The sequence below is a fragment of the Corvus brachyrhynchos genome, unplaced genomic scaffold, assembly GCF_000691975.1.
Source record: "Corvus brachyrhynchos isolate BGI_N302 unplaced genomic scaffold, ASM69197v1 scaffold245, whole genome shotgun sequence".
Taxonomy (NCBI): Eukaryota; Metazoa; Chordata; class Aves; order Passeriformes; family Corvidae; genus Corvus; species Corvus brachyrhynchos.
This window is the reverse complement of record NW_008238988.1, coordinates 5404215-5415867: the sequence shown is the minus strand read 5'-3', so window position 1 is coordinate 5415867 and position 11653 is coordinate 5404215. Positions and strand designations below refer to the sequence as shown.

The 11653-nt window shown below is 53.3% G+C and overlaps 1 protein-coding gene across 1 annotated transcript in view; it reads left to right on the top strand.

Moving 5' to 3' along the window:
* GPR137C (G protein-coupled receptor 137C) overlaps positions 1-11653 on the top strand; it is a 13941-nt gene that overhangs the window by 1154 nt on the left and 1134 nt on the right. The window contains exons 2-7 of the mRNA XM_008637363.2: positions 6515-6558; positions 7177-7405; positions 9758-9907; positions 10418-10540; positions 10635-10750; positions 11612-11651. Coding sequence (XP_008635585.1) covers positions 6515-6558; positions 7177-7405; positions 9758-9907; positions 10418-10540; positions 10635-10750; positions 11612-11651 — 702 coding nt within the window. The remainder of the gene's footprint in view (positions 1-6514; positions 6559-7176; positions 7406-9757; positions 9908-10417; positions 10541-10634; positions 10751-11611; positions 11652-11653) is intronic.

Below are 11653 nucleotides of genomic sequence, written 5' to 3'. Positions count from 1 at the left end.
CCAGAAGGGGGCGGCGGCGGGGGCTGCTCTGGCCTGGAGTGATGCCAACCATTACGTCCCCAGCCAGAGCCTCTTCTGCTATTGTTGCTGCGCTCCCTCCTTCTCTCCATCGCTCCGCTGCGAACCGGGCTTGTTGTTCCGCAGCTTGTCAGACAAAAAAAACCCCGAGATCCCTCACACAACAGCCCGGGGAAGCTGAGGGGGGCCCCTTCCCAGCACCACGATCGCTGCTGGGACGGTGCAGAGCCGCTTGTTATTGTCACCGAGCTGTGTCCCTGCTTTTCTGGGTTTCCCATCACTCGTGTTGTGATTTTTTTAGCCTCCTTCCCTTAGTCCTTCCACTTGCCTTTATCTCCTAAAGCCCTGGCTCTCCCCTCCCCATCTTCCTCCTGAATATTTTGTTTCTGCTCCAGTTTCTCGTGAGCAGCCCTCTGCTCGCCTGCCTCCCGGTTCGCTGCCTATTTATGAAACAAGTCACCACTTTTTTTCCTTCCAGCTTTGTTGTTGTTGTTGGGATTCTTTGCTCTGCAGCTCTCAGCTGTTCCCCAGCCTCACAAAGGAATCGCTAGCACACAGCGAAATCGCTCCGTCGCTCCGATGTGTCACCCACGGGAGTTATGATTTCATTTTCCCCAGGACACCAGCATTCACATGATACTTGGAGCAGTGGGGTTGTTCAGCTGTTTGGGTTCTTTTCCCCCCCCCCTTTTTTCTCCCAATAAACACCTGGAGGCTTTGGGGGGTGAGCTGCCTGTTGCAAAAGCTGTCGGAGGTGTTGTTGATGGAGTGGCAGTGGAATAACAAATGGTGCATAGAGTGCACAAATCTGTCTTGTCTGCTCAAGGGAGCCTGACCTCCCAATTGCTCCAGCCAGGAGGGGTTTTTGTCCCTGGAAAGGCAGGGATTCTGTGCTCTGCTCCACAGAGTGGCTGGATTTCTGTTTTCTTCTAGGTCACTGGATTTGACAGCAGATTTGCCCCTCTGCAGGCTTGTTTAAAGGTCCTCTTAAAGTAAATCCAAATAGATTCCCAGGCTTCTCCTCCTCCCACGATATCTGTTTTTCAGTGAACTCTGCATATATCCCACTTCTTTCTCCTTGAAGACCTAGAGCCAAGGGAAATCCTGTCTGAGGAAATAAGAGCTGCGAATCTGGAGTGGGGAAGGATAAAGTGACTTGTGAAAATGGGTCTGCTTGCTCAGCTCCAGGGAGGGCCTGACGCTTCCCTGGTGCCACCAGGAGGGGTGTCCATCACTCTGTGGGGTTTTTGGGTTATCTCAGTGGTGAAGCTCCAGCGATTTGGAGAAAGAGGGCAGCTGGATGGAAAGCCTCTGGTGCTTTCCTAGCTCCCATGATCTAGAGGTGACTGGTGTGTTTATTGGTGTGACTCCAGCAGAACGTGCCCATCCATTCCCACTTTTTAAGGGCCACTTGGCAGCAGCCTGTGGAAGGACACTGGGCTTCTGCTGGCCTGGGGGTGGCTTCCTGATCCGAGATGTCCTTGGATAAAAGCATGGGCTGCTGCTGTGCTGAGGGCCTGGCTCATTGTCCCTGTACACAGAGCCTCCTTTGTGGAGATGCTGGAGAAATGGCATCTGGGGAAGAAAATGGCCAGTGCTGTTATTCAAGCTGATCTTGCTCAATTTAGGGGGCTCCTCAGGCTGTGTAGAGGCTGGGGATGGAATGGTGGTGGGGAAGAAGCTCCAGGGAACAGATACCCGTGGAGATGTGGCATTGCTTCATGCTCCAGGCTGTTCTGGGGCTGAAATTCAAATTTGCTAAACTGCCTGGTGTTCCTCCTCTCCGTGGGGACAGGCTGTCCTCTTCCTGTCCCATCTTGGCCCTGGAGATTCCTGAGGGGATGCAGAGACCTGACAGAACGAGTGTGGGATGTGTATTTCTTTTTCACAGAATCCCAGAATGGTTTGAGTGGGAAGGGACCTTAAAGCTCATCCTATTCCACCCCCTGCCAAGGGCAGGGACACCTTCCCCTGTCCCAGGCTGCTCCAGCCTGGCCTTGGACACTTCCAGGGATCCAGGGGCAGCCACAGCTTCTCTGGGCAACCTGTGCCAGGGCCTCCCCACCCTCATGGGGAAGAATTTCTTCCCAATATCCCATCAAACCCTGCCCTCTGGCAGTGGGAAGCCATTCCCTGTGTCCTTTTATTCCAGGCTCTTGTCCAAAGTCCCTCTCCAGCTCTCTTGTAGGTTCCCTTGGGATACTTTTTCCACCTGGAACATCAAAAGGTGTAATAATGCCTTTAGCTTGGGAGCATCTCTTCCTCAGCCTGTACTAGAACGAGTCCTTTCCTGGGAATCTGGAGTTCACAGTCCATCAGGTCAGAATTCCTCAGATCCACTCCCAATCTTGCCTCAATAGCTCAGATATCCAGTCTAGGATGTTCCTTTGCCTTGCCTTTGGAATAGCTCCTGTGCTTCCAGCTGCTTGAATAATGCCACCTTTCCCAAGAGTCTGCCACTTCCAGCTTTTCCCCAGGTCTTTGTCAGGAGCATGCTGCATGGAGATGGAAATACACGGAGGCAGCTCAGGATATTTAACCTGGAGGAAAGAAAAGGAGGCTCCGGGGGGACCTCCTGACTCTCCACAACTCCCTGACAGGAGGGTGCAACCAGGTGGGGGTTGGGCTCTGCTCCCAGGGAACAAGGGACAAGAGGAAAAGGCCTCAAGTTGCACCAGGGGAGGTTTAGATTGGATATTAGGGAAGATTTCTTCATGGAAAGGGTTGTCAGGCATTGGAAGGAGCTGCCCAGGGAGGTTTGGAGTCCTGGAGGTGGCACTCAGAGCTCTGGGCTGGTGACAAGGTGGGCAGCAGGCGCAGGTTGGACTTGATGGTCTTGGAGGTCTTCTCCAACTCAAATGATTCCATGAAATGCAGCCACAACAACCTTGATCTTAAGGACCTTCCTGAGCACTTGGCACCCCTGCTTGTCCTGGGAATCAGCAGCTGGCACAGGGATGAGTAAGGAGTGTTGGCCTGGTGGGACTGATGGCGTGGCCAGAGCCCTTCACCTGTGTGTGTTTCTCTAAGTGCTCCATCTGATGAAATGACATCAGCCCTTTCATCTCTTCCTGCTCTAATTGCCCTGCAGCAGACAGGCATGGAAAGAGCATCCAGCCTGGGAGATGTTTGTCTTTACAGTCCTGGATCTTCTCAGATGGAAAACTGGAAAAGTCTCCATCCTTCAATTCCCTCTTTCACCTTCCCTGTCTCGCAGACACCTGGCAGTGCCCTCTGCCTCGCAGGGACAGCTGGTGAGGGATCGCTGAAACCCCAAACTGCTCCATCCCATAGCTGCTGATTCCCCTGTTTTCCAGATGAACAGGTGGCCGTGCTGGGGACCAGCTATTCTAGGAAAGGAGGGAACATGCAAAGTTGCAGCCTGTGTCCATGATGGCATGGAATGATCTCGGTATTAATGAGGATGGTGAGAGATCCTCAGGGAGAGTTCCAGCTTTTCCTCTGTGGGCTGAGGGGGGGGTTTGCACGCTTGGTACAAGGTGTGATCCCAAAATAGTCTGTGCTGTGCTCCCATTATCTCGTGTGGTGAGAGAAGGGATCTGTCTGGGGATGCTCCTGCAGCTGAGCTGTGCTGGGGCAGGGCACGGCTGTGTCTTGTACCTGCAGAGCCCAAACTGGTGCTGCCTTTATGAAGCAAAAGAGAATTTGATTCCAGTGGGCAATGACAAATTCCTGGGTCTTTCAGATCTGTTGATAACAGCCTAAGTGCTGTTAGGGTTAAGATCCTGCCTTGTGCAGGTACCGGGAGTGGTCCTTGGATTCATCTGTGGGATCTGGGATGTGTCACTTATCTTCCCTTAGCAGCTGTGACACCTCCAGTGCACCTTCTGAGGGTGAGGGTGTCTCTTGAACAGACCCTTAGGGGCTCCCTGGGCTGTGATGTGAACAAGGAAATCACTTTTATGGGATAAATCCTCTCATCACAAATCCAAAAGCCTCTGGCATCACAGGGGGCTTTGGGGTCTGTAACTCATCTCAGCCTCACCTTCTGGCTCATGTGGAATGCTCAGGGGATCCATGGCTCTGGAAAGGCACCTGAGTATTCCAAACTGCTGTAAAAGACTTGTTCAGGAGTAAATGTTCCCAGTCCTGCTGCTCTGGGCTGCTGAGACCGCTGTTCCCTGTTTTCATGCTTGACTTCTGGAGCTGGGCTCAGCTCAGATCCGAAGGAACTGTTCAGTTTGCAGGGATTGCTGCTCACAGCTTGGCCTACTGCACCTGCTGAAGCACAGGGGTCTATTTTTCCTGTTTTTCTGAAGAACAGGATCGTTCCTGAGCTCTCTGTGCTGGATTTTTCACAGCAGAACCCTCTGCCTCGGCCGTCCTTGGGCTCAGAGAGCAGCAGAGCCCCGTGCAGGAGGCTCAGAGCTTGTCTCAAGGATAAGAACCCAGAGACACCCTGTGCACACTGGTGGTGCCACCTCCTGACCCAGTCCCTGGGAAGGAAAAGCAACCTTCAGATAACTTATCAGCCTTAATAACTAAAACCACCAACACAGTGGTGTCTGCTCCCTTCCTGAAGTTATAGGAACAACTATCCAGGGGCTAATAAAAGTGTGAGGCTGGAGCTGTGGTCTCCCTCTGCTTTCCATGGCAGCGGGCCAAGCATGAGGCTCAAATTGCTGTTGCACTCTTAACCCTGACTCAGCTTTGTGTGCCTTAATCCCTGGGGCTGCAGGGGAGGCTTTGGGGACAGAGTCCTGCCCAAAACAGCATCTTCCTGTGAGCCAGGGGCACTTCCCTGCTCAGCTGAGGGGCTGTTGCAAGCTGAGAACACAACATTCCCAGCTGGAATACAAGCCAGGGGCTCTGCAGTGCTGCTCAGAGGCTGAGGTTACAGACAGCTCTTCAGGGAGTCACAGCAGGAGTACAGATTCCTCCATGGATTTCCATGCTGCTGGAATGGGTGCTGAACCAGGAGTTTCCCAGCTGGATGCCACCGATGCCTGTTTTGACAGGACGAGAGGAAACAGCCTCAAGTTGTGCCAGGGAATATTTAGACTGGATGTTAGGAAAGAATTCTTCACTGGAAGGGTGGTCAGGTGTTGGAACAGGCTCAGGGCAGTGGTGGAGTCCTCATCCCGGGAAGTGTTTAAAAAAACCACGTGGATGTGGCACTTCAGGGCATGGTTTAGTGGTGAATGTGGTGGTGCTGGATGCATGGTTGTGCTGGATGACCTTGGAGGGCTCTTCCAACCTCAGCAATTGAGTGATTCCATGACACTCCCAAAGTGCTTGAATGTCACCTACAGGCAAACGATGGAGGATTCAGGGATATTTCTGGTTTGGAGTCACCACGTGGCCCTTCCAAGGCCCAGTTTCCTGTAACTCAGATGAGTTTTAGGGCTCAGAGAGGATTGTGCCCCACTCCTGCACTTGTCTGGGCCAGGACAATGGGATAGAGAACATTCCTGAGGCTGGATACCTCCCTCTGCTGAAGAGCCATGTCTCATTACCCACTAAATTGAGCTCGTCCTCCCTCAGCCTTGGGAAGAGGAGGCAGGCAGTGGAAGTGACTCTTGGAATAGAATCACTGAAGCTGTCCAATGTCCTTTGAAATGCTTGGAACCGCTGCAGTGGCTCAGACAACCCTCAGATCCTGAAATGTCTCTGGAAATCCCGTTGGCAGCAGCCTGATTCCTGAAGCTCATGTGCCATTTCTACCTCAGTGCTGACTTGGAAGCAAGAGCCAAGGAATCCCACCAGGATAAAAGCTGACTAAGGATGCCTGGGAGGAGATGAGTGATCCTTCACTGCTGACAGGGAAGGCTCCTTGTGGGAGAAGAGAAACTGAACCTCCACACCTGTGCAGTGATCCCACAAGTACAGGTGGGATCTGTCTGGATGTGTCTCTGTCTCTTCCCAAGTTCCTTCAAGGTCTCTAATCAGGACATGAGCTTTGCCTGTGGCTGAATGTGACCCCAGCTCTGGGATCCTTCCTGATGGGGTCTGTACCTGGAGCTGGTCACAACCCAGTTCCTGCCATGGCTGTTTTCCTGAGCAGTGTGAGCACTGCTTCCCTGTCCCTTTGCAGCAGGAAGTCCCATCTGAGCTGTGACTTGGGAGTGTCTGCACCTTCCTAAACTGTCCCTACTTCTCTAACACGGAAATCCAGCATGGCTGAGGTCCTAAAACAGCCCAAAACACTGGGAAAAGGAGATGTATTTTTGAAGGACTTTAATGACTTTAAGTGCTAAACTCCCTTCTTTTTTTTGAAGTCTTTAAGGTGTGGTGTTAAAGTGCTTTTCAGATATGGGGTGTTAAATGTGTTTATGGTTGTTGGCTACCTGTATTTGGGCTGGGCTTGTACAAGGAAAAAAGTACCAGTCTTTGGGGTCCAGAGCAAGACCTGATGCTAATAAAAAATCCAGAGTCCTTGGAGATGTCCAGCTCTGGTTCCCTTTTTTATCTCTTGACCAATTTGAAAGGAAACTGTAGGCTGTGTAAAATAACCCTGTGCAAATCTTTCCTGCAGGTCATATTCAAAGTGAAATGTGCAGCTGAATTCAACAAGTACAAGTAAGTGCTGCTGTCCTGACCTTCCCTTCAAAGCTGGTCCCAGGGGAATGGGGGGGAATGGGGGGGTCAGGCCCCAAAGGCTGAACAGAGCTCTAATTCCACCCCTGTGCTCTGACAAAGGAGCAGAGTTCTGCCTTGGAGCACGACTGGGAGTGTCAGGGGTGCCAAGGGAGCTCAAGCATCCCAGTTCCCCTGGGTGAACTCTTAGGGTCGCTCTGAGCTGTCCCAGCCCAGGAAAGATGTGCAGAACAAGGCTTGAGCAATGGGTGAGCCCCAGGTTTGTGCAGCTCAGGTGCTTCCCAGGGAAACCCAGGGTGGAAAATGCAAGCTCCAGTGGCTCTCAATAAAGGAGTTGCAGTGGTTGTGATGACTCATGGCTTATTGACTGGAGTTAATGCAGAGCTGGAGCAACACTTAAAATCTGCAAGATAAGAACCTGACTGTCAGAAGATGAGTCTTGTAACTCATGACTGCTTACGCTGTTCATGTGTTATGAGAGCAGCTCCAACAAATCCTCTGCAGCCTTGGGCTGCCAATACAACCCCTGAAATTTGCTGGAAGGGATGTGCAGAACGAACCTTGCCTCAGTCACCATTTTTCCCCTCACCATCTCTCCAGGGTCCTGTTGTACTTGGGCTCCATCCTCACCAGCCTCCTGTTCCTAGTTGTGAATTTAACCTGTGCAATGTTGATCCACGGCGAGGTCCCGGAGAAGCAGCTGAGGTGGACGGTCCTGGCCCGGGCCCTGGTCAACGACAGCCTCTTCATCCTCTGCGCCATCTCCCTGGCCTGCTGCATGTGCAAGCTGGGAAAGATGTCCTCAGCCAACGTCTACCTCGAGTCCAAGGTGGGTGAATGCCTTGGGAACTCCCACTGGGACTGCTCAGCTGGATCTGGGTGTGCTCACTCAGGGCAGCGCTGGCCTGGTGACAGCTGAGCTGCTCTTGCTCGGATTCTCCTTCCGGTGGGGAGGTGGCAACTCTTGGATTCCTCCCTCCACAAAGTGCACGCTCCTGCTGTGGGAATGACGTTTCCTGCGTGTTTTAGGGGAATGCTTTGTCTGCAGCTTTGGCATAACAGATTTATGAGCTGCTTCTGCTTTTTAGGCACAGAAAATCCTGGGTTTGCCTTGAAGAGAGGGCTCTCTAAGAGCAGCAGATGCAGTTTTTGCTGTGTATTTTACCTGTGGCGGGTGTGTCATGCTTCCCTGCAAAGGGAATCCCCCAGAAATCCAGCTTTAGCTGGGCTCTGCTTGGGCAGGATGAGATGTCCTGGATGAGATGAGCATCTTGGAATGGGAGGAGAGGTTGCTGTAGGTCCTGTCCCAAAGCAGCACGGGTGAGGGCCTGAACACACACAGCTCTTTTCCAGCAGGTGGGAGAGTGGAAAAGCCACACCAGCAGTGTGGCAGGAGGCTGCAATCAGTGTCCACTTGAGTGCCTGGAAACATTTAGAGGAAAAACCAGAGCACCTGAGCACAGCCAGTTGAAGCTGAGGCCTTCTGTAGGAGATGTCTGGCTCCTTAAGCAGCAGAGGGCATCGGGTGGCTTCCCAGAATCCAGGATGTGTGGGCTGGGACTCGTGTCCTACCTGGCTCCTGTGACAGCTGTCCAGAGGCTGCAGGTTGCATCCAGGTCTGCAGTGAGCCAGGAGCAGGCAGGAGCAGAGAACCTGCTCCCACCCCTGCTGGCCTGGGCCTGGTCTCCAGCTCTGACTGGCTCTGGACACTCATTAACTCACCCAGTTCCCCCAGTGCAGGAGCTTCCTCTCCTCACATGCCCGAGGCTGCCCCTGGCCTGTGCTCCAGGGAAGCTGTCCGCTTGGATACTCACCCTGGCTGTCTGCTAAAGGTCTCTGCCTCCCTCCCCTGCCTTGGGGGCATCCCCTGACGTTGTGTGTGGGAAACTGCTGCAGAAACGGGGTGGGGATGAGCAGAAATGTTCCACAGATGCCCCAGAACTCAAAGCCACGCAGCAAGGCTGGAGGCTGCTGCCTCCACACTGAAGGTGGGGAAGTTGGAGCCATGGGAAAGGCTGGACTGCAGCCAGCTCCTGTCCTGTGGTCCTTGTGAGCTGGAGATTTGCTTCAGCAGCCTTTGTGCCTCATTGTGCTGGCCTGAGCAGCACGGGCTCACCACCAGTGACAGCAGGATGTGTTCTGGGCTTCGGTGCTGTCACTTGTCTGTTGGCACCTCTCTCCTACTGACTCTCTCAAGATACTGTCCTGAGCTCCAAATCTGGGAAAGCAGAGCTGGAATGTGGAGCAGGCCAGTGAGATGAGCTTCCCCAGCAGATTCTCTGCTTAAACACAAAGGCAGCTCAGGTGCTGAGGGGTGTTTGCCCCCTCACTGGCTTGGTGCCTCCCAGCAGTCACTGAAGGGGATTCATGGATGGATTTAACAAGGACTAAGTTTGTCCCAGAATGGTTTGGGTTGGAAGGGATCTTAAATCCCATCCAGTGCCACCCCTGCCATGGGCAGGGACACCTTCCACTATCCCAGGTTGCTCCAAACCCCATCCAGCCTGGCCTTGGACATTTCCAGGGATCCAGGGGCAGCCACAGCTTCTCTGGGCAGGGCCTGCCCACCCTCACAGCCAGGAATTCCTTTCCAATATCCCATCTATCCCTGCCCTCTGTCTGTTTGAAGCCATTCCCTTGTCCTGTCCCTCCAGGCCATTGTAAATGGTGCCTCTCCATCTTTTCTGTGGGCTCCCTTCAGGAGTTCAAGCTCTGGGACTTTCTTCCCACCCCAAATGTTTGGGCTTCTTTTCTAGACAAACACCATGAAATGCTGGGGTGCTGAGCTGCTGCAAGTGAAACTCCTCTGCAGGGTCTGATGGGGTGTAAAGCAGAAGTTGATTTTCCTGGTGGTTGGTTGTTGGCCCTGTGGAGATTCCCAGAGGAAGGCAGGCGGTGCAGCAGCATCTCCCTGGACCCCCAGTTTGGAGCTGACTGACAAAGTCCTGCCAGTGACACTCCAGTGCCTCAGATCCTTCCCTGCTCCCAGGCAGCTCTGGCTGTGCAGCTCCTGCAATGAACTCATCACATGAGAAAGCTCTTACCCAGCTCTGAATATTTTAGCAACAACATACAAATGTTCTGGGTCATTCTTGGCTGCACAGCTGTTCATGCATTTAAGGGAACGGGGAAGAACATCACAGCTCTGTATTACAACTCCTTTTATTTCTTCCTGTCCTAGGGAACATCTGTCTGCCAGGCTATTCTGGTGGGATCTGTAGTGGCCCTCCTGTACTCCTCAAGGGCTTGCTATAACCTGGTAGCTGTGGCCATATCTCCAGACAATGTTCCTGGTCCTTTTAACTATGGCTGGGACAACCTTTCAGACAAGGTGAGTGTGTGACCCCCAATCCAGACCCAGTGAAGTGAAATGCAGTCACTCCTCATCCTGTGAGGGTGAAAAGGGGGCTCTGGGGGGTGTGAACCCCCACATGAGCTGCCTTTCTGCTTTCAGAAGCTCTCTCCACCCAGCAAACCTGAGTCTTCCTCTCTCCAGCCACTTCTTCAGGAAGGATTCCCTGTTGTGCTCCTCCCTCTCAGCCTGCCAACTCTTCTTTTGAGGGAGAGGAGGGACAAGTCAACTAGAGCAGAACAGCAATGCTTAATCAGGCGTGGCTGTGTGTGAGGGAGAGCCACTGGTGTGGGGAGCGAGCTCCCAGTGCCCTGGTAGCACACTCTGAGCAGAACCAGCTCACCCAAACCAGAGCAGCAGGCAGGTGAAGGTCACTGTGCTGCTTTAGGGACTCCTGCCTTTGGAGGGTTTCTCTGCACTCCCAGTTCCAGCTTTTGGGAGCTCTGTGAGTGGCTAGGATGACACAGACCCTCTGCCTTGTGCCCACAGGTGCACATGGAGGTGAGCAGCGAGGAGTACGTGGTGTTTGGAGTGGTCCTGTTCCTCTGGGAGCTGGTGCCAACCACTTTCGTGGTGCTGTTCTTCCGCGCTCAGAGACTGACCCAGAACCTGGTAGGCCTGGGCAAGTTCCTCTGTGCAGGGAGGAGCCCCTGGGGTGACTCTTGGGAATGTTTTGGTTCTGGCCTAACTCCTTCCTCCTTGGCAGACTCCAGCAGGGATGGTCAACAGCCACAGCTACAGCTCCAGGGCCTATTTCTTCGACAATCCGAGGCGCTACGACAGCGATGATGACTTGTCACGGCTCGGGGGCAGGGAAGGAGGGTGAGTAAGGGTTGTGCTGCTGCTCTGCTGCCCTCTGGGGAAGCAACAGAGCTCCTGGCTTCTGCTCCTAGGAAAAATTTTGGTGGAAGAGGCAGCTTGGGCAAGGTGGATAGGGCAGGGAGGCTCTGACAGACTTTTTGTTCCCTTCTGCAGCTCACAAGGAGCTGTTTTTAATTGGGCAGAAGTGACCAGCTCAGAGGTGGATGTGGATGGTGCTCACAGGTAGTGATTGCACACAGGAAATCTCATTCAGGAGGGCTGGGATCCATTTCAGAGGGCTCTGAAATGATCTCCAGAGGGGTTTCTCCTCTGGGAAGTGAGAGCTGGTGAAGTCCTGGGAGGGACCTGGCACAAAACTCTGCAGGAATCTCTGGTGTGGATGAGAATGGTCAGGTATCCCCAGCAAAACTCTTATGAGGCATCCTGGCAGCCCTGTCACCCGTCATCATGGAATGGTTTGGGCTGGAAGGGACCTTAAAACCTTGTTCCACCCCATGGGCAGGGACACCTTCCACTGCACCAGGTTGCTCCAAGGCCTGTGCAGCCTGGCCTTGGAATACTTCCTTTCCACTTCACTTCCGAGTCCCTCGCTTGCTGCCCAGGGGTGCAGTGAGCAGTTCAGAGGTTCTGGCTCTTCTTGACCAGTGTTGTGGGGCCTGGTGCTCTTGTTCTTGTAGCTGTCTCATCAAAGCCAAGTTCCTTGGAGCTATTGTGCCTTCAAACTTTGACACCCTGACCAGTGCTGGGAGCAGAAGTTTGGCGGAGCGAAATTATTCATCCCTAAAAGTCCATGCTTGGTTTTTTTCTGTCTCTCCTGCAGCTTGGCCACCCCTCAGTCTGTTTTTTCTGTCTCTCCTGCAGCTTGGCCACCCCTCAGTGCTCGGGCTGCTACGGCTCCCTGGC